The sequence below is a fragment of the Cherax quadricarinatus genome, chromosome 4 (assembly GCF_038502225.1).
Source record: "Cherax quadricarinatus isolate ZL_2023a chromosome 4, ASM3850222v1, whole genome shotgun sequence".
NCBI lineage: Eukaryota > Metazoa > Arthropoda > Malacostraca > Decapoda > Parastacidae > Cherax > Cherax quadricarinatus.
In genome coordinates, this window is record NC_091295.1 from 715,385 (window position 1) to 738,977 (window position 23,593).

A 23,593-nucleotide genomic window follows, 5' to 3' on the forward strand; every position below is an offset into this window, starting at 1 on the left:
AGTATTTCTAGGTTATCTAGCTTCCGTTCACATCCTCAGTCACCATTTTCTTGAACTCTTCTAGATCAATCTGTTTATAATGGAGAATTTTCTTGAAGCACCGTTTTACGAGGCTGATAAGCCTCTTCTTAATTCTCCTTGTTAGGGAGGTTATGGTGTGGGTCACATCTTGCGCACAAAAGTGACCTAATTTGCATAACAAGGTGCTTTCAGTATACTAACATGTCATTTATTACAACCCAGGATTCCAAATGGCCTGTTACCCCGGGTGTAATGGGAGCAAATAAACACACTAGAAAAAGTTTAGACTTATATTATCCTTCACCAATTTAGAACAGCAATATGTACACTATGTACAGTGATAAGTATAGTGCACTCCACGGTAAGCAAGGCAGAAACAGAAGCCACAAGATAGCAGACCGTGCTTCAATCAGCTCTAGAATGGGAATGACAAGGGCAGACAGGAGAGTGGTACCCACATAACCTCTGCGATTGCCAAAACCATCTTCTTATTGGCTAGAACCTGGTCACTAGTTGAACGACGGGGTCCCATCACCAACTCTTAGCAACCTGGTTCACTGGTTGGGGGAGATAGCCTGTAAATGAGGGTGTGTACATGCGCCGAATAAAGGTTACGTACTCTTTGCATGCCACATCATTGATGTCAGCTAGACCTGTATGTGTACCTTGTTCATGTACTTGTAGAAATAAGGATATTATTATTATATTGTTATTATGTGTGTGACTAACGGCCGGCTGTAGGCCGACGGAACTCTGAGCATGTGCCTGGCATAGTGTTGCTAATGTATAGGCCTGGTATTTACAGTTTATACATAATACACTGCTTAAGTTACATTCTTAGCCTAGCTAGAGCTATGAAAATATCTAGATTAAGTATTAATTCACTAAATTAGCAGCACAATTAAGATGCAGGAAGCACAAAGTCTGGCAGCCTTGTAGGCCTACCAGTGTATCATGTTATAGACCTATCCTCTTTAACTCCTCATGGATCACCCCCGATCCCTCTGAGGATACAGATTGTCACATATTTTCCACAGATTAATAGAAAATGGTAAGCATAGACTCATAGAAAATGGGAAGTAGAGACTCACAGAAAATGGGAAGTAGAGACTCACAGAAAATGGTAAGCATAGACTCATAGAAAATGGAAAGTAGAGACTCATAGAAAATGGGAAGTAGAGACTCACAGAAAATGGGAAGTAGAGACTCACAGAAAATGGGAAGTAGAGACTCACAGAAAATGGTAAGCATAGACTCATAGAAAATGGAAAGTAGAGACTCATAGAAAATGGGAAGTAGAGACTCACAGAAAATGGGAAGTAGAGACTCACAGAAAATGGTAAGCAGAGACTCACAGAAAATGGGAAGTAGAGACTCACAGAAAATGGAAAGTAGAGACTCACAGAAAATGGGAAGTAGAGACTCATAGAAAATGGGAAGTAGAAACTCATAGAAAATGGGAAGTAGAGACTCACAGAAAATGGTAAGCATAGACTCATAGAAAATGGAAAGTAGAGACTCATAGAAAATGGGAAGTAGAGACTCACAGAAAATGGGAAGTAGAGACTCACAGAAAATGGTAAGCAGAGACTCACAGAAAATGGAAAGTAGAGACTCATAGAAAATGGGAAGTAGAGACTCACAGAAAATGGGAAGTAGAGACTCACAGAAAATGGTAAGCAGAGACTCACAGAAAATGGAAAGTAGAGACTCACAGAAAATGGGAAGTAGAGACTCATAGAAAATGGGAAGTAGAAACTCATAGAAAATGGGAAGTAGAAACTCATAGAAAATGGGAAGTAGAAACTCATAGAAAATGGGAAGTAGAAACTCATAGAAAATGGGAAGTAGAAACTCATAGAAAATGGGAAGTAGAAACTCATAGAAAATGGGAAGTAGAAACTCATAGAAAATGGGAAGTAGAAACTCATAGAAAATGGGAAGTAGAAACTCATAGAAAATGGGAAGTAGAAACTCATAGAAAATGGGAAGTAGAAACTCATAGAAAATGGGAAGTAGAAACTCATAGAAAATGGGAAGTAGAAACTCATAGAAAATGGGAAGTAGAGACTCACAGAAAATGGTAAGCATAGACTCATAGAAAATGGAAAGTAGAGACTCATAGAAAATGGGAAGTAGAGACTCACAGAAAATGGGAAGTAGAGACTCACAGAAAATGGTAAGCAGAGACTCACAGAAAATGGGAAGTAGAGACTCACAGAAAATGGGAAGTAGAGACTCACAGAAAATGGAAAGTAGAGACTCACAGAAAATGGGAAGTAGAAACTCATAGAAAATGGGAAGTAGAAACTCATAGAAAATGGGAAGTAGAAACTCATAGAAAATGGGAAGTAGAAACTCATAGAAAATGGGAAGTAGAAACTCATAGAAAATGGGTGTCATAATTATGAGACAAATACAACACATGTTAATAACAGTTATTACAATAACACATGTTTATATGACACATTAAGATAACACATGTTAAAAATAATACATATTAAGATAACATGTATTAAGATAACACATGTGAAAGATAACACATATTAAGATAAACACATATTAGGATAACACATATTAAGATAACATATATCAGGATAACACATGTAAAGATAACACATAATGAAGATAACACATAAAGATAACACATAACGAAGATAACACATAAAGATAACACATAACGAAGATAACACATAAAGATAACACATAACGAAGATAACACATAAAGATAACACATAACGAAGATAACACATAAAGATAACACATAACGAAGATAACACATAAAGATAACACATAACGAAGATAACACATAAAGATAACACATAACGAAGATAACACATAAAGATAACACATAACGAAGATAACACATAAAGATAACACATAACGAAGATAACACATAAAGATAACACATAACGAAGATAACACATATTAAACATAACACATAACGAAGATAACACATATTAAAGATAACATATATCAGGATAACACATATTAAGATAACACATACTGAGATAACACATGTAAAGATAACACATAATAAGGATAATACATATAAAGATAACACATAACAGTTAAGATAACACATATTAGGATAACACATATTAAGATAACACATACTGAGATAACACATGTAAAGATAAGACATAACAGTTAAGATAACACAGTTAAAACGTTCGGTAAAACATAAATCTAAATGATCATTGTTAGAGAGGGAGAAGAGGAGGGTCAGTGGTGAGGGTTTAGCGCACATGCTTAAAACAGCACTTCAAGATCACACAGTGACCTTAGTAAATTCCAAGGAGCGACGGGATTCGAACTCTGGCTTTGGCGCTCCCAGTTTGTCGCCTGAGCCCAGGAGCTAGAGTCGTGTCGTCGACGTCAGAGAAACTTTTCAGAAAGTCAGTCAAGGACTTAAGTCATTTAAATTTTATGAGATGATTCCTTGGAGTCGAAAATCACACAAATAATGGACAATACACGACCTAGAAGGCTGTTTATCACTGCCTCAGCAACACTGCCCTTGTAGGAGGGCAGTTAGAGGCCAGCCTCAGAAAAGTAGGCCTAGACAAAACATATGGGGAGAAGGTTTTAAAGAGTCTAACGTCCAGAGGAAATGGGTTTACGGGAGGTTTTGCCAAACGTCCAATAAAATCACTTTTAATGGGTAACTCAAGTGTCCAATAAAACGTGTATTAAGGGGTAACTCAAGTGTCCAATAAAACGTGTATTAAGGGGTAACTCAAGTGTCCAATAAAACGTGTATTAAGGGGTAACTCAAGCGTCCAATCAAACGTATATTAAGGGGCAACTCAAGTGTCCAATCAAACGTGTATTAAGGGGTAACTCAGGCGTCCAATCAAACGTATATTAAGGGGTAACTTAAGCGTCCAATCAAACGTGCATTAAGGGGTAACTCAAGCGTCCAATCAAACGTGTATTAAGGGGTAACTTAAGCGTCCAATCAAACGTGTATTAAGGGGTAACTTAAGCGTCCAATCAAACGTGTATTAAGGGGTAACTTAGTGTCCAATCAAACGTGTATTAAGGGGTAACTTAAGTGTCCAATCAAATGTGTATTAAGGGGTAACTCAAGCGTCTAATCAAACGTGTATTAAGGGGTAACTCAAGTGTCCAATAAAACGTGTATTAAGGGGTAACTCAAGCGCCCAATAAAACGTGTATTAATGGGTAACTCCAGCGTCCAATAAAACATGTATTAAGGGGTAACTAAAGCGTCCAATCAAACGTGTATTAAGGGGTAACTCAAGTGTCCAATCAAACGTGTATTAAGGGGTAACTCAAGCGTCCAATAAAACGTGTATTAAGGGGTAACTCAAGCGTCCAATCAAACGTGTATTAAGGGGTAACTCAAGTGTCCAATCAAACGTGTATTAAGGGGTAACTCAAGCGTCCAATAAAACGTGTATTAAGGGGTAACTCAAGCGCCCAATAAAACGTGTATTAATGGGTAACTCCAGCGTCCAATAAAACATGTATTAAGGGGTAACTTAAGCGTCCACAGACAACGTGTATTAAGGGGTGACTTACACAGGGTGCTTGTAGGATTCTTTCTCTGACGGGTTTGTAAGGAGTTTCCTCATATCCGGATGGCTGAGACGAACACTGCTGAGGCGGAGTTGTGTTAGAAGACAGCCAAACAAAATGAAGGAAATCAATTACATAAATTAATTAGGCCTAGCTGAAGCAATCACCCACGAACAACAAAACCCGTACGGAAAAATTTTTTATTGCTCATTAGGGTTTTAACTTTTTATAACGTAATATTCCTGTACCTTAATCAGATGAATTTTTGCTTAAAAAACAGAAATGACCTATATTTCAATATCTTTTTAGAAAATGTCGCTACTAAATTAAAAAAAACGAATAACGAAAACAAGTAACTTGAATGCATATTGCATGTAAAACAGTTTACAGTATCATTGTTAAATGTTTGTACATATATTACTACTTATTGCTTAGAATAAACCAAAGTTGCAGTTTGTTTTTGTTTGTGCAGGCAACATACAGTTCCTGCATAACTTTGCACGTTCAACACTGATTACTTCTTGGTATATTAACTGCTGCCGGCTCCTGCTTCCAGTGATTTTTCAATGAGTTCAGTAATTTTTTTGTAAGGTTTCAATATTTCAGACAAATTCTTGAAGTCATCTTCATGGTACATCTGATCAGTAAAGCAATAATGTGTCCAGGTGTAAGACATGATATTGCACATCTTCAAAAGTCTTCCGTCTTGTAGGTATAAGAATGACTGTAAGAATAACTAGAATGACTCTTAAATTCCACCTGGCATTGTTGATGTTTGAAATTTTCTGAAAGTTAATCAAAGGAAAGTGATTTTTTTCTTCAAAGAATTTAAACACTCGTGTTATGTGGAGAAATTTTCTCCAGGAGGGGGATATCAGCCCCCTTCAGCCCCTTTCAGCCCCTTTCAGCCCTGAGGGGCCCAGCCCTCTCAGAAGGGGCAAATATTTTGTTTACTGCTACAGCGAGTAATTGATCCCAGATGCAGTACCAGCATACGACCTGTGGTCAAGCAACCGCCGCTTCTTGCAGTCCAGTGTTGCAGAGTGTATTTTAATAAGAGACAGTACATCTCTTACCTTAGCAGGACAATTAAGAAAAATCCTGCTCCCACTTTATTACCATAGTAAAGATAGTGGACATTGTTGTCTATGATTAAGACAGCAAGATCAAACATTCTGCTTTGCTTCATCGAGGAAGTGGCAAGGAAGTAAAAGTACTAGGTCAGCTTTTCCTTTGTGCTAGGAGAGTAATGGCATGGGGCGCTGTGGCGTCTTCAGATTACTTTTGACTCTACTGAGAGTGACACTGACGCCAGGATAACCAACAAAGAACGATCTGTGCGTTAGTGTGAACAAAGTGTCTCATAAAACACAATAAACACTTAAGAGAAGTGTGATCAGCTTCTTTAGTGATAAGATTGTGAACAATAAAGACAAATCTTGTGGAACATAGTGTACCAGTGTGCGTATTCCTTGACTATGGAAGACGTGGACATCCAAGGACACTTCAGCTTCTATCAAGTCACCGATATCTGTCGAAGGTGTGAAGAACAATATAGCTCACGCTACAAGAGCAAAGTAAGTTACGAATTTCTTGTAGTACGGGGGACTGCGCAGTTCTTGAGTTGCAAGGAGTTTGTAATCAACCTATAGTCGGCAGTTAGGTGTGGACTTTTGAGTCCACACAAGTAAGTTTGTCAGCCATCAGTGAATGAAATATGCTGACATAACACCCCCTAGGGGTAATTTACTGTTTACAAATTATAACTCATTTCAGCCCGTTGAGAAGTGCCTTCGACAGCATCTGAAGACCTCGTCTGCAGAGGCGGCTGTGCAGGCGATGAGCTGTCTTTCTAAGTTAAGTTTCCCTATATTTAAACTTAGCTGGTAATGCCATTTCTCAACATTTTGGTCGTGCTCGAACCGGATAAAGGCCACACTGTGGTCCAAATATGTTGTACTACAGTGTACAAATAACCTACGAGCCAAGGTCCTTCGAAAAAAGCTGTAAAACTAGTGTTTTACAATATAAATAAGTATAAATGAGTCCCTCCAGACTCAATCACAGAGAATGGGCAGCCAAAAGAAAACGGGCGCTCACCCAGCGTTCACCCAAAGAAAACGGGAGCTGGGTGAATCACCCAACAAGAAAACTGGGGATGGCACCCGGCATCCACTGCTCCAAGCTCGAAGAAGCGCTAAGACAACAACAACCCAAGTGATGTTCAGTTTGTCTGAGTGTATATATACACAGTGTTTATAATGTTTATAGACAGAAATTAAGAGACAAGATTGTGTTAAAGTTTGTTTCTTATAGATATACCTGTTATATTAAAGGAACTTATATATAAAGTGCAAGCTTTCAAATACATATTAGCAGTGACATTTATATTTGTGTAAGTAATATTCACGTGTGATTTACAGTTATACAGTGACATTTATAGTGTATAGTGAATGAAGTGTATAACGTTATTTACGATTAATCATCGTGGTCAGGCTGACACAGCAAACTCAAGCCATAAACACCAGCCACATGTACTGTGTACCCTTCATGGTCATTGACCCTGTGGTTAAGCTTAGTGGGTCAGTAGTGTCTGACTCGATTATTGCTGACTTAAGCATAACAAAAACTTAGCTGTTTATAGCAGTACAGTGTTTTTTAAACACTCTAAGTGTGGTGCTAGAATTTTCAGTATACCATTAAAATGGCTTGTTTGAAAACTCAGTTTCAGTCTTTACAGACTAAGATTACACAATTAGAAAATCTGATTTCAGTCTGTATAGGATTAACTCAAGATACAAACATAGATTTTGATGATCTTGAGGTCAAATTTGAATTACTTACTCAACGTCTGGAAATAATTAATTCAGACTATACACATTATGAAAATAAATTTCTTGAATCAGATCCATCTGAGGATGAAATTAAAAATGGTTTGGATACATTTAGTAACCAACAATTAAGGTGGACAGGAGTACAGGCTATCTGTCATAAAGCTCTGTCACAGAGACTTACTGTAACTAGTGGTCAAACACCTGTTACACCTGTAACAACAACAAGTGTCCCATTACCAAGCTTACCTACATTGTCATTACCTATTTTCCAAAGTCATAATTATGAAGAATTCATTAGTGGTTTTCAATCCATAGTAAATTCACAAACTGACATAGATGAGATTGCTAAGTTCAATTATCTTAAATGTCTTGTGAAGGGAGAACCCTATGAACTGATTAAGTCATTTCCGGTGGTCAAAGGCAATTATCAAATAGCCTTACGTGTCTTAGCAGACAATTACTTCGATGCTGACAAGGCCAGAGTTAGACATGCAGTCTTAATATCAAGCTTGAAGCCACCCAAACATTGTTTTTCAGACTTACAGGCATTTAGGGTCACGTTAGACAATAGTCTCAGATCTCTAGGTGCTAAATATGACCTAAGACAATGTGATTGGTTTATCAGTGGTATTGTACAGGATAAGTTGTCACCACAAACTATTGAACGATTAAATATTATGTTCAATAAACGCTATTTCACTTGTGAGGAAATTAGCAATGGTTTACAAACAATAGTTTCATGCATGCAAGCAACGAGACAAGATGAAAAATCCACAAATCCCGTGGATAATAAACCTTCAACTCAGTATAAAAAGAGTATACCTACTCCCCTAAACCACAGAATGGGAAATCCCATATAGGCATTTATCAAGCTGTGAATACAACAGACAGTAAACAAACTGTCACACATAAACGTACTCCAAAATGTGTACTTTGTGATGGAACACATTGGGCACAGTATTGTATTCAATACACATCAATGGAGGCACGTAAACAACGTGTTCATCAGCTGAAAAGGTGCATCAAGTGTTTAGGTGAACACAAGGGAGGAAAATGCTCACTGAAGAAGTGTTTTAAATGCAAGGGTATGCATCATACAGCATTATGCCCAAATACTTTTGCTGAACAGCAGCAGACTTCCACAGAATCAGGAAGTCAACAAGCAACAGCATTAAATGTGAGAGATAAGTTTAAAGCAACTGCTCTCCCGATAGCTCGAGTTGAGTTATCTAATAAATTACACAAAACCAATGTGCTAACACTATTTGATCAAGGCTCACAAAGGTCCTTCATAAGAAGAACAGTGTTGCAGAAACTGAATAAACAACCCTATGCCAAAATACAGTTAGATATAGCTGGTTTTTTCCACAATTCTGGTAGACAGACATATGACCTAGCCAGAATCACTGTTGGTCTAGGAAACAGGAAAAAGACAGTAGAAGCTGTGGTAGTAGATGATTTGCCCAAGTCTGTGCAGATCCAGGGATTAAAAGAAACAGTCGCAGCACTGAAAGCAGCTAAGGTCAGTTAACCTGTCCTGACATACAGACGGACACAATTAGTCCAATTGATTTAATCATTGGAAGTGATTATTATCACTGTTTTGTGCAAAATATAGTAAGTAAACATGATGTTCACTTGCTGAAAACAGCAGGAGGCCACATGATATGTGGTCCCATTCCCTCTCAAAGTGGGAAAGAAGCTGATATTGATTCAGTGGAAAATGTACTAGTTACGAGAATAACCACTGATCATGTACCACAGCAAAAATTATCATTACTGGAAGAAATGAATGAACCAGTTGATAAGTTGTGGGATTTAGACGCGATAGGTATTGATGTAAATAAACCAAGCCCACAAGAGTCTCAGACTTATAACCAATATTAGGACACTGTCGAATATAAAGATGGACAGTATTGGGTTAGGTTACCATGGAAATTAAATCCACCACATCTGCCTAGCAATTATCGCATGGCTTTCGGACAGATGAAAGCACAAATACATGAGCTTAGGAAGAATCCAGAGCTACTGACTGTCTATGATAATATCATACAAGAACAGTTGGACAATAAATCCATTGAGGAAATAGTCGAAGATAAGTTGAAGACAGACGCTCATTATCTCCCGCACCATGGAGTCAGAAAGGATTCTGAAACCACTCCACTACGTGTTGTATATAATTGCAGCGCACGTGCAAATAAAGATGTAGCAAGTCTTAATGACTGTCTGATGACCGGACCCTCACTAACTGAGAAGCTTGGAGACGTGCTTATGAAATTTCGCACAAACCCATATGCCTACACGGCTGATATTTCCAAAGCTTTCTTAAGAGCAGGACTACAAGAAATAGATAGAGATTATACTCGATTCTTGTGGCCTGAAAATCCACATGATCCTCAAAGTCCTGTGAAAACTTATCGTTTCAAATCAGTATTATTTGGTGCAACATCCTCTCCATTCTTACTAGAAGCTACTCTAAATACACATTTGAAGAAATCTGAAAGTCCCTTCAAAGAAGTCTTAAAGAAAAGTTTCTATGTGGACAATCTTCAAGGTACTGTGAATAAAGAGGTGAATTTGAAATCCTTATACAGAGAAGCTAACAAGGAGATGAAAGAAGCAAACATGCCTCTAAGGATGTGGAATACAAATTCAATGCAATTAAGGGAACTTATCAAAGAAGATTCCCCTGAAGCTGAAATTCCTGATTGCAACAATATGCTGGGACTTAATTGGAACACACAGGAAGATACTTTGAGTCTCAAAAAGATAAACAATAAATCATGCAGTACACTCACTAAACGTAGTTTACTGTCAGAGGTATCACAATGTTTTGATCCTCTAGGACTCGTCTCACCAATTACCATAAAGGGTAAAATGCTTATGCAAGATGCATGGAAACTCAAAATTGGATGGGATGAGAACTTGCCTCTAGAAATGAGTCAAGCATGGGATGAAATATCCAAGGAGTTTAAACAACTTCATCAAATTAAATTTCCCAGACAAATAGGTCAAGAGGGAAACAAGTACACATTACATGTGTTCTGTGATGCGTCAACCAGAGGTTATGGCGCTGTAGCTTACATGAGTAATGCTGAAGGAAGTACACTAATTACTTCAAAGGCCAGGGTAGCACCCTTGAAGGTCAGAACAGTACCACAATTGGAACTGACAACACTCTATGTAGGTACAAAATTAGCTGTCTATCTCAACAAAGTACTTGATCATCTCACTATTGAGAAAACCGTGATCTGGAGTGATAATGAAGCAGTTCTCCAGTGGTTAAGAAATAATAAGAGTAAGTTGGTCTATGTACAGAACAGAGTAGCAGAAATAAAAGAGATGCAGAGAGATTATCTCTTTCTCCACGTCTCTACCCAAGAGAATCCAGCTGACATGTTGTCACGTGGTGTCCCACTCAAGAAATTTGTGGATAATAAATTATGGCTCCACGGACCGAACTGGCTCTCTAATGAAAATAACTGGCCTCAGCAAAAAGCTCACATTATGCCAGAAGAAACAGTCTGCTTGAACACAGCAGAAATAAGTTGTGTAAATACTGCAGACACAACAGAAATAGTCATTGATGGATCTAAATACTCATCTTTGGGTAAACTCTTAAGAGTTACAGCTCTTGTCCATAAATTCATTAAAGGAATAAAACCTGATTATGAATATCTTGAACCCATTAAATACTGGGTGAAACTAATACAGCAAGATGTTTTCTCTACAGAATATAAATTTCTGGAAACACAAGATAAATTCCCAAAGAAACCTGTCATGATTAATTCTTTAGGACTTTATCTCGACTCAGAAAAGATTATAAGATGTCGAGGAAGAATTCATAATTCTTCACTACCTAAAGAAGCCATACATCCAATATTGATCCCCAAGAATCATTGGCTAACAAAACTGATTGTGCAAAACGCCCACAGTAACGTGTTACATGGTGGGGTAGCTGACACACTTTGTCATATACGACAATCCTACTGGATACCTCAAGGTCGACAAAGTGTGAAAAAACAAATAAAGGACTGTATTACTTGTCGTCACTACGATATGCGAGTATGTCAGTATCCAGGTCCACCTCCATATCCCTCTGAAAGAGTTTGTCATATCACTCCATTTGAGGTGACAGGTGTAGATTATACTGGACCAATAATTTTAACCAAAACAGTTGACAAAGTTCCCATCAAGGTGTACATCTGTTTGTCCACTTGTGCTACAACTAGAGCAGTACATCTAGAAGTAGCCACTGACATGTCTGCTGAAACCTTTATCAAATTATTCAGAAGGTTTGCAGCCAGAAGGGGATGTCCTAGACTGATGATTTCAGATAATGCAACGAACTTTGTTGCTGGTGCTGCTTATATAAGCAAGATCTTTGATCAACCATAAGTACAACAGATGCTGAATCAATGCAGATGTCGTTGGAGATACATTCCTCCTAAATCTCCATGGCACGGCGGATTTTATGAAAGAATGATCGGCATTGTAAAACGTTGTTTAAGGAAGACTCTTCATCGTCAAAGAATCGACTTAGAAGAATTCCGTACAGTTGTGACTGAAATAGAAAATAGAGTCAACAACAGACCTCTAACTTATGTTACCGATGATCTGGACAATTTAGAAGTGTTAAGTCCATCTCATTTACTCCATGGCAGAAGGCTCGAACCTGTTCCTCCCATGAATGATAAAGAAATCATAGAGGATCCTACTTATTTCGAACCTGAGCAACTCAGACGTAAATTCAAACACCTTAATAAAGTGATTGAACGTTGGGAGAAAATTTGGCGAGAAGACTATTTCACCTCATTGAGAGAACACTTCTATGGAGCTGGTGTTCTTGAAAATCATAAGTCCTTAAGACCTGGTGACATAGTGATTATTGACAATGATGGTCCGAGGTCCCAATGGCCACTTGGAAAAATTGTGACCATATATCCTGATGCAAATGGAATCATCAGGACAGTTGATGTTTTGAGCAAAGGTGTAGTGAATAAGCGGACAATAAATAAACTAGTGCCGTTAGAATTACACAGTGTTGAAAACAAAATTAGTGATTCTCCAGAAACCACACAGACTAAAGCTGTTCAGAAAAGACAAGCAGCAGTGGTGGCGAGTGAGAAAATCAAATTAATGTTAAGTGATGAATAGTTCACCTACAGCGAACCTCCGCCGCCCCCCAGTGTGGAGAAATTTTCTCCAGGAGGGGGATATCAGCCCCCTTCAGCCCCTTTCAGCCCTGAGGGGCCCAGCCCTCTCAGAAGGGGAAAATATTTTGTTTACTGCTACAGCGAGTAATTGATCCCAGATGCAGTACCAGTATACGACCTGTGGTCAAGCGACCGCCGCTCCTTGCAGTCCAGTGTTGCAGAGTGTATTTTAATAAGAGACAGTACATCTCTTACCTTAGCAGGACAATTAAGAAAAATCCTGCTCCCACTTTATTACCATAGTAAAGATAGTGGACATTGTTGTCTATGCTTAAGACAGCAAGATCAAACATTCTGCTTTACTTCATTGAGGAAGTGGCAAGGAAGTAAAAGTACTACGTCAGCTTTTCCTTTGTGCTAGGGGAGTAACGGCGTGGGGCGCTGTGGCGTCTTCAGATTACTTTTGACTCTACTGAGAGTGACACTGATGCCAGGATAACCAACAAGGAATGATCTGTGCGTTAGTGTGAACAAAGTGTCTCATAAAACACAATAAACACTTAAGAAAAGTGTGATCAGCTTCTTTAGTGATAAGATTGTGAACAATAAAGACAAATCTTGTGGAACATAGTGTAACAGTGTGCATATTCCTTGACTATGGAAGACGTGGACATCCAAGGACACTTCAGCTTCTATCAAGTCACCGATATCTGTCGAAGGTGTGAAGAATACCATAGCTCACGCTACCAGAGCAAGGTAGTTTACGAATTTCTTGTAGTACGGGGGACTGCGCAGTTCTTGAGTCGCAAGGAGTTTGTAATCAACCTATAGTCGGCAGTTAGGTGTGGACTTTTGAGTCCACACAAGTAAGTTTGTCAGCCATCAGTGAATGAAATATGCTGACATAACACCCCCTAGGGGTAATTTATTGTTTACAAATTATAACTCATTTCAGCCCGTTGAGGAGTGCCTTCGATAGCATCTCAAGACAAGATAAGATAAGATTTCGTTCGGATTTTTAACCCCAGAGGGTTAGCCACCCAGGATAACCCAAGAAAGTCAGTGCATCATCGAGGACTGTCTAACTTATTTCCATTGGGGTCCTTAATCTTGTCCCCCAGGATGTGACCCACACCAGTCGACTAACACCCAGGTACCTATTTGCTGCTAGGTGAACAGGACAACAGGTGTAAGGAAACGTGTCGAAATGTTTCCACCCGCCGGGAATCGAACCCGGGCCCTCCGTGTGTGAAGCGGGAGCTTTAGCCACCAGGCCACCGGGCCACCTCCACCAGGCCACCAGGCCACCGGGCCACCTCGTCTGCAGGGGCGGCTGTGCAGGCGATGAGCTGTTTTTCTAAGTTAAGTTTCCCTATATTTAAACTTAGCTGGTAATGCCATTTCTCAACATGTTAGATGGTACAAAAACCTATTATCTCTCCATTCTGAGTTATGGAGGATCTCTTCTGTTCCATTAACAAACTGTGTCTTAAGTTCCTCATAATTCTTCACCAGTTGGGATACAAATGGATACTCCATGTTTGGAGAACCGGTTTTAACATCAAGATTTTCATCCATTACTAAACAGAGAATCCTGTCCAGAACGTGATGCTGACAACTGGTAAACTGTGGTGTGCTTAACCCCTTCTCGTAGTATGATACTGGTATCATCGATTATCTAGTATCATTCATTTTGGTATTTGGATAATCGATTATGATACTAGTATCATCAATTATGGTACTAGTATCATCACTTATGATACTATTATCATCAATTATGATACTATTATCATCAATTATGATACTAGTATAATAGATTATGATACTAGTATCATCGATTATGGTACTTGTATAATCAATTATGATACTAGTATCATCAATTATGATGCTAGTATCATCAATTATGATACTAGTATCATCAATTATGATGCTAGTATCATCAATTATGATACTCGTATAATAATTGATGATACTAGTAACATCAATTATGATACTAGTAACATCAATTATGATACTAGTAACATCAATTATGATGCTAGCATCAACCATTATGATACTAGTATAATCAATTATGTTACTAGAATCATTAATTATGAAACTTGTATAATCTATTATAATAATAGTATCATCAATTATAATACTAGTATCATCAATTATGATAGTAGCATCATCAATTATAATACTAGTATCATCAATTATGATACTAGTATCATCAGTTGTGATACTAGTATCATCAATTATGATACTAGTATCATCAATTATGATAGTAGCATCATCAATTATAATACTAGTATCATCAATTATGATACTAGTATCATCAGTTGTGATACTAGTATCATCAATTATGATACTAGTATCATCAGTTGTGATACTAGTATCATCAATTATGATACTAGCATCATCAGTTGTGATACTAGTATCATCAATTATGATACTAGCATCATCAATTATGATACTAGTATCATCAATTATGATACTAGCATCATCAGTTGTGATACTAGTATCATCAATTATGATACTAGCATCATCAATTATGATACTAGTATCATCAGTTGTGATACTAGTATCATCAATTATGATACTAGTATCATCAGTTGTGATACTAGTATCATCAATTATGATACTAGTATCATCAGTTGTGATACTAGTATCATCAATTATGATACTAGTATCATCAGTTGTGATACTAGTATCATCAATTATGATACTAGCATCATCAGTTGTGATACTAGTGTCATCAATTATGATACTAGTATCATCAATTATGATACTAGCATCATCAGTTGTGATACCAGTATCATCAATTATGATACTAGCATCATCAGTTGTGATACTAGCATCATCAATTATAACTATTATATAATTAATTATAACACTTATAACATCAATTATGATACTTGTGTCATCATTTTTGATAGTTATGTCATCATTTTTGATAGTTATGTCATCAGTTATGATACTTATATTAGTTACGATACTTATAACATCATTAATTCAGTTATTGGAGTGAATATGCTACAACTCGCTGCTAAATAGCAAGCATCGAACTTAAGCTAAAGGAATCTTATAGGAGTCAGGAATCGCGGGAAGAACTAAAAGCCATAAATGAAATCGAAAGAAACCCAAAGTATTTCTTCTCCTATGCCAAATCAAAGTCGGGAACAACGTTCAGTATTGGGCCCCTACTTAAACAAGATGGGTCCTACACAGATGACACCAAGGAAATGAGTGAGCTACTCAAGTCCCAATATGACTCAGTTTTTAGCAAGCCGCTAACCAGACTGAGAGTCGAAGATCAAAATGAATTTTTTATGACAGAGCCACAAAATTTGGTTAACACAAGCCTATCCGATGTTATCCTGACGCCAAATGACTTCGAACAAGCGATAAATGACATGCCCATGCACTCTGCCCCAGGGCCAGACTCATGGAACTCTGTGTTCATCAAGAACTGCAAGAAGCCCCTATCATGAGCCTTTACCATCCTATGGAGAGGGAGCATGGACACGGGGGTCGTCCCACAGTTACTAAAAACAACAGACATAGCCCCACTCCACAAAGGGGGCAGTAAAGCAACAGCAAAGAACTACAGACTGATAGCACTAACATCCCATATCATAAAAATCTTTGAAAGAGTCCTAAGAAGCAAGATCACCACCCATCTAGAAACCCATCAGTTACTCAACCCAGGGCAACATGGGTTTAGAAGAGGTCGCTCCTGTCTGTCTCAACTATTGGATCACTACGACAAGGTCCTAGATGCACTAGAAGACAAAAAGAATGCAGATGTAATATATACAGACTTTGCAAAAGCCTTCGACAAGTGTGACCATGGCGTAATAGCGCACAAAATGCGTGCTAAAGGAATAACAGGAAAAGTCGGTCGATGGATCTATAATTTCCTCACTAACAGAACACAGAGAGTAGTAGTCAACAGAGTAAAGTCCGAGGCAGGCACGGTGAAAAGCTCTGTTCCACAAGGCACAGTACTCGCTCCCATCTTGTTCCTCATCCTCATATCTGACATAGACAAGGATGTCAGCCACAGCACCGTGTCTTCCTTTGCAGATGACACCCGAATCTGCATGACAGTGTCTTCCATTGCAGACACTGCAAGGCTCCAGGCGGACATCAACCAAATCTTTCAGTGGGCTGCAGAAAACAATATGAAGTTCAACGATGAGAAATTTCAATTACTCAGATATGGTAAACACGAGGAAATTAAATCTTCATCAGAGTACAAAACAAATTCTGGCCACAAAATAGAGCGAAACACCAACGTCAAAGACCTGGGAGTGATCATGTCGGAGGATCTCACCTTCAAGGACCATAACATTGTATCGATCGCATCTGCTATAGAAATGACAGGATGGATAATGAGAACCTTCAAAACGAGGGATGCCAAGCCCATGATGACACTCTTCAGGTCACTTGTTCTATCTAGGCTGGAATATTGCTGCACACTAACAGCACCTTTCAAGGCAGGTGAAATTGCTGACCTAGAAAATGTAGAGAGAACCTTCACGGCGCGCATAACGGGGATAAAACACCTCAATTACTGGGAGCGCTTGAGGTTCCTGAACCTGTATTCCCTGGAACGCAGGAGGGAGAGATACATGATTATATACACCTGGAAAATCCTAGAGGGACTAGTACCGAACTTGCACACGAAAATCACTCACTACGAAAGCAAAAGACTTGGCAGACGATGCAACATCCCCCCAATGAGAAGCAGGGGTGTCACTAGCACGTTAAGAGACCATACAATAAGTGTCAGGGGCTCGAGACTGTTCAACTGCCTCCCAGCATACATAAGGGGGATTACCAACAGACCCCTGGCAGTCTTCAAGCTGGCACTGGACAAGCACCTAAAGTCGGTTCCTGATCAGCCGGGCTGTGGCTCGTACGTTGGTTTGCGTGCAGCCAGCAGTAACAGCCTGGTTGATCAGGCTCTGATCCACCAGGAGGCCTGGTCACAGACCGGGCCGCGGGGGCGTTGACCCCCGGAACTCTCTCCAGGTAAACTCCAGGTAACTTACAAAACATCACTGGAACAGTTCAAGACTTGCTTACAATTCTTCTCTTGCAACATTTTACGTTTCACAAATGTCCACAATATCGTAGCATCAACAACTCGTAACTAACCCACAATATGGTTGGTTAATGGGGTTTAAAGTTCATTGACTACACCATTCTTGCATACTGTAATACATGTAACAGTCATGTAGCTTGTGGAGAAATTTTCTCCAGGAAGGGGGTATCAGCTCCTTTCAGCTCCTTTCAGCCCCCTGAGGGACTCAGCCCTCCAGAGGGGCTGATAGCTTCTAGCTTCCTGATAAGCAGTTTATTTATTAATTTGAACATGATACAGTGAAGTACAAAGGAATACAGTTATTACAGTGCAACATGCCAAAGCCCCTTGTATGCAGAGCATTATGAGCAGGCTTAAAATTAACTTAAGATTAACTAAGCAATGATATATTCAGTGGTAAACATTGTTGTAAACAGATAACAATTTAGCACAAATGAGTATTACAAAGACAGGTCATATGGTCATTTACTGTGTTGCTGAGCATTCAGTAGAATGGAGTATTCTGTTAGGTAATGTAATAAAAAATAACAAAGTTTGATTGGGTCACAGGTTAGACATTTATGAGATGCAATAATGAGATACTCAGTGGTCAGTCGTCAGTACTCAGTGGTCAGTCGTCACGTGAGGTCACAGACCCTGAGCTGCTTTGGGGATTAGTGTGGACGGTTACAAAGCATGGCTTGCTTCTGCAGTGTTTTAAAAATTGAGGTTGGAGAGTTGAAGGAGGAGGTCTTGCTTCTCCAGGAGGAGATTAGGAGGCTGAAGGTCCACCTCAATGGGTCTGGGAGAGAGTGTGAGGTGGCTGGAGTTGTGGGGAATGAGGCTTCTAGCAGTGAGGTGCAGTCTGTCTCTCGCTGTGAGGAGGCTGTAGCTGGGGAGGTAGCAACGGCTACCAGCAGTGAGGTGCAGTCCAGCACCTGCTACAAGTGGCGAGTGGTTCACAGTAATGGAAGGCGCATCAGAGTAAGGAAAGTTAAGAGTGAAGATCTGAAGGTAGGAAATCGCTTCTCTGTTCTTCAGGATGAATGTACTTCAGTGGCCAGTGAAGGTAAGGGTACTACTGCCCCTGCTAATGGAGGTAAGCGCATTCTTGTGGTTGGTGACTCTCAGGTAAGATATATTGACCGTGCTTTTTGTAATAGGAATAAGAAGATGAGAGACAGAGTGTGCTTCCCTGGAGCTGGTGTTGGGGAGATTGTCAACAGGCTGGATAATATCACGTCAGGTAATGGGAACAAGCCCATTATCTGTCTCAGTGCTGGTGGAAATGATATTGGGAAGGGTAGGAGAGAAGAGCTGCTAGATAAGTACAGGTCAGCTATAGATTTCATTAAGTCTAAGGGAGGGATCCCAATCATATGTAGCATCTTGCCTAGAAGGGGAGTAGGAAATGAATGGTTGTCTAGGGCAATTGGTGTAAATTGCTGGCTAGACAGATACTGCAAGGAACTTGCAATCCCATTCATTGACAACTGGAACAACTTTTATGGCAAACATGATATGTATGCAAGGGATGGGGTACATCTCTCTGGGGCTGGGGTGGTAGCACTTGCAGACTCGATTGAGAAGGCCATTGGTGAAATGCCTATGATTTTAAACTGATGGAAGATAGAGGTATGGGTGTGTGTGGGAAACAAGCAGGTTGCAACACTTGGGTTGGAAACAGTAAATGTATAAAAGGCATTCAGCATGAAGTTATAAATAAAGACAATAGATCAGGTCAGCAAACAAAGGGGGACAGCAGAGGGCAGCAAGGGACTAGCTCCCTTAAGGTTTACTATACTAATAGCAGGAGTGTAAGAAATAAGATAGATGAGCTAAGATTAATTGCAAGTGCAGGAAACATAGATATTATTGCTATAACAGAGACCTGGCTTAATCTGAAAGATAGAGAGATGCCCTCTGAATGTCACATACAAGGCTATAAATTATTCCACACTGACAGGGTCAACAGGAAAGGTGGTGGAGTAGCGATGTATGTCAGAGACAATTTAAATTGTTGTGTTAGACAAGATATTAAATTAGAAGCGTCAGCCACTGAATCTGTTTGGTTACAGCTTCTCGAGGGCCGAGAAAAACTAATTTTGGGTGTGATTTACAGGGCCCCAAATCTTGATAGGGAGTGCAGTAAACTTCTATGGGACGAAATTCGTAAGGCATCTACATACGAAAATGTTGTGCTAATGGGAGATTTCAACTATAGACAGATTGACTGGAGCAATTTGACAGGAAATTTAGAGTCAGGTGACTTTCTTGATACGATCCAGGATTGTTTTTTAAAACAGTTTGTGACAGAACCAACTAGGGGAAATAACCTCCTTGACTTGGTTCTTGCCAGTAGGGAAACACTAATTAATAATCTTGAGGTTAATGATGAGCTTGGGGAAAGTGATCACAAATCACTCAGTTTTAATATATCATGGAATTCCCCTAATAATGGCAATCAAGTCTCCGTCCCTGACTTTCGCTTGGCTGATTTCATAGGACTGAAAAATTACTTAGGTGGGCTGAACTGGAATGACCTGACTAAGGGTCAGGTAGGTGGTGATGGTTGCCGATATGATGCTTTCCAGGGCATAGTTCTAGCTGCTCAGTCAAATTATGTTCCAAATAGGGAAATCAGATCAAACAAAAATGATCCTAAATGGATGAACAATAGATTAAAATATCTGATTGGTCAAAAGAGAGGCATATATAGGCAAATCAAAAGAGGAGAGGGGCAATTGAGAAATCGATATATTCAGTTAAAGAGAGAAATAAAAAAGGGAATTAGAAAAGCAAAAAGAGATTATAAGGTTAAAGTTGCAAGAGAATCGAAGACTAACCCAAAAGGATTCTTTCAGGTATACAGAAGTAAGATCAGGGACAAGATAGGCCCACTCAAAAGTTCCTCGGGTCAGCTCACTGACAGTGATAAGGAAATGTGTAGAATTTTTAACACATACTTCCTCTCAGTTTTTACACAGGAGGATACCAGCGATATTCCAGTAATGATAAATTATGTAGAACAGGACGATAATAAACTGTGCACTATTAGGGTCACAAGTGACATGGTCCTTAGGCAAATAGATAAATTAAAACCTAACAAATCCCCAGGCCCTGATGAACTGTATGCAAGGGTTCTAAAGGAATGGAAAGAGGAGCTTAGCACACCTTTGGCTAATCTTTTCAACATATCACTACAAACTGGCATGGTGCCAGATAAGTGGAAAATGGCAAATGTGATACCTATTTTGAAAACAGGTGACAGGTCCTTAGCTTCGAACTATAAACCAATAAGCCTAACCTCCATAGTGGGAAAATTTATGGAATCAATAATTGCCGAGGCAGTTCGTAGCCACCTTGAAAAGCATAAATTAATCAACGAATCTCAGCATGGTTTTACAAAGGGGCGTTCCTGCCTTACGAATTTATTAACTTTTTTCACTAAGGTATTTGAGGAGGTAGATCATGGTAATGAATATGATATTGTGTATATGGACTTCAGTAAGGTTTTTGACAGGGTCCCACATCAGAGACTATTGAGGAAAATTAAAGCACATGGAATAGGAGGAGAAATTTTTTCCTGGATAGAGGCATGGTTGACAAATAGGCAGCAGAGAGTTTGCATAAATGGGGAGAAATCAGAGTGGGGAAGCGTCACGAGCGGTGTTCCACAGGGGTCAGTGTTGGGCCCCCTGCTGTTCACAATCTACATAAACGACATAGATGAGGGCATAAAGAGCGACATCGGCAAGTTTGCCGATGACACCAAAATAGGCCGTCGAATTCATTCTGACGAGGACATTCGAGCACTCCAGGAAGATTTGAATAGACTGATGCAGTGGTCGGAGAAATGGCAGATGCAGTTTAATATAGACAAATGCAAAGTTCTAAATGTTGGACAGGACAATAACCATGCCACATATAAACTAAATAATGTAGATCTTAATATTACGGATTGCGAAAAAGATTTAGGAGTTCTGGTTAGCAGTAATCTGAAACCAAGACAACAGTGCATAAGTGTTCGCAATAAAGCTAATAGAATCCTTGGCTTCATATCAAGAAGCATAAATAATAGGAGTCCTCAGGTTGTTCTTCAACTCTATACATCCTTGGTTAGGCCTCATTTAGATTATGCTGCACAGTTTTGGTCACCGTATTACAGAATGGATATAAATTCTCTGGAAAATGTACAAAGGAGGATGACAAAGTTGATCCCATGTATCAGAAACCTTCCCTATGAGGATAGACTAAGGGCCCTGAAACTGCACTCTCTAGAAAGACGTAGAATTAGGGGGGATATGATTGAGGTGTATAAATGGAAGACAGGAATAAATAAAGGGGATGTAAATAGTGTGCTGAAAATATCTAGCCTAGACAGGACTCGCAGCAATGGTTTTAAGTTGGAAAAATTCAGATTCAGGAAGGATATAGGAAAGTACTGGTTTGGTAATAGAGTTGTGGATGAGTGGAACAAACTCCCAAATACCGTTATAGAGGCCAGAACGTTGTGTAGCTTTAAAAATAGGTTGGATAAATACATGAGTAGATGTGGGTGGGTGTGAGTTAGACCTGATAGCTTGTGCTACCAGGTCGGTTGCCGTGTTCCTCCCTTAAGTCAATGTGACCTGACCTGACTAGGTTGGGTGCATTGGCTTAAGCCGGTAGGAGACTTGGACCTGCCTTGCATGGGCCAGTAGGCCTTCTGCAGTGTTCCTTCGTTCTTATGTTCTTATGTTCTTATATGAGATACAATTTATGAGATACAATTATTCAGTATTTATTTAGTTGTGGGTGAGTAAGTGATTTTTAAGAAGAGACTTGAATTTATAAACAGACAGTGTTTCTTTTATATTCACAGGTAATGAATTCCAGATTTTAGGACCTTTTATGTGCATTGAGTTTTTGCATAGTGTGAGATGGACACGAGGAACATCAGAGAGTGATCTGTGCCTTGTGTTATGGTCATGTGTTCTGTTGAGGTTGGTAAGGAGACGTTTGAGGGGAGGGTTAATATCAGAGTTAAGTGTTCTATGTATGTAATAAGTGCAATAATAAGTATGGATGTTTTGTATGGTGAGTAGGTTTAGAGTTTTGAATATTGGTGGAGTGTGCTGTCTGTAGTGGGAATTTGTTATCATTCTGACTACAGCCTTTTGTTGGGTAATTAATGGTCTGAGATGGTTTATTGTTGTTGAGCCCCATGCACAAATTCCATAGGTAAGATAGGGGTAAATAAGAGAGTGATATAGGGCCAGGAGGGCTGACTGTGGAACATGGTACCGTATCTTCGATAGTATGCCTACAGTCTTGGAAATTTTCTTGGAAATTTGTTGTATATGTGTTTGAAATTTGAGTCTATTATAAAGGTGGATTCTTAAGAATTTTCCCTCTGTTAGCTTTGTTATAGGTGATCCGTTTATCATTATGTTAAGAGGGACATCTGTAGCTCTGTTACCAAACTGAATGAAGTAGGTTTTGTCAATGTTTAGAGTAAGTTTGTTAGTCCTCATCCAGGTAGATATTTTCTGTAATTCGGTGTTTACAGTATTGGCTAGCGTGACTGGGCTCGGGTGAGAGAAGACGTATGTAGTGTCATCTGCAAAAAGTGTGGGTTTGAGTAGTTGCGATACATTTGGTAGGTCATTTATGTAAACGAGAAAGAGAAGAGGGCCAAGGACACTTCCCTGTGGGACACCAACTGTAATTGGCTGTGTGGAAGAGTTTGCCCCATTAGCGTACACATATTGGCTTCTGTTGCTGAGGTATGACTTGAGGTAGTTGAGGGAGTGCCCTCTAATACCATAGTGTGAAAATTTTACGTGGAGCAAGTCATGGTCAACTGTATCAAAAGCTTTACGTAAGTCAATGAAGATCCCCAGTGGGACTTCTTTTATCTCTAGTGCAGTGTATATTATTATTATCTCAAACACTACCAAACAGGTACATACACTGTACTAAAG

At 39.3% G+C, this 23,593-nt stretch overlaps 1 protein-coding gene across 5 annotated transcripts in view; it reads right to left on the reverse strand.

Annotated features, from left to right (window-relative positions):
- The window catches only part of LOC128684243 (voltage-gated potassium channel subunit beta-1), a 621,311-nt gene that overhangs the window by 563,259 nt on the left and 34,459 nt on the right, over positions 1-23,593 (reverse strand). For 2 of the 5 annotated variants that reach the window (XM_070093867.1, XM_070093848.1), the window contains exon 3: positions 4,570-4,647. The exons of 2 other annotated variants lie outside the window; for them this stretch is intronic. In XM_070093867.1, coding sequence (XP_069949968.1) covers positions 4,570-4,647 — 78 coding nt within the window. The remainder of the gene's footprint in view (positions 1-4,569; positions 4,648-23,593) is intronic. One more of the 5 variants, XM_070093853.1, reaches the window with a different exon arrangement.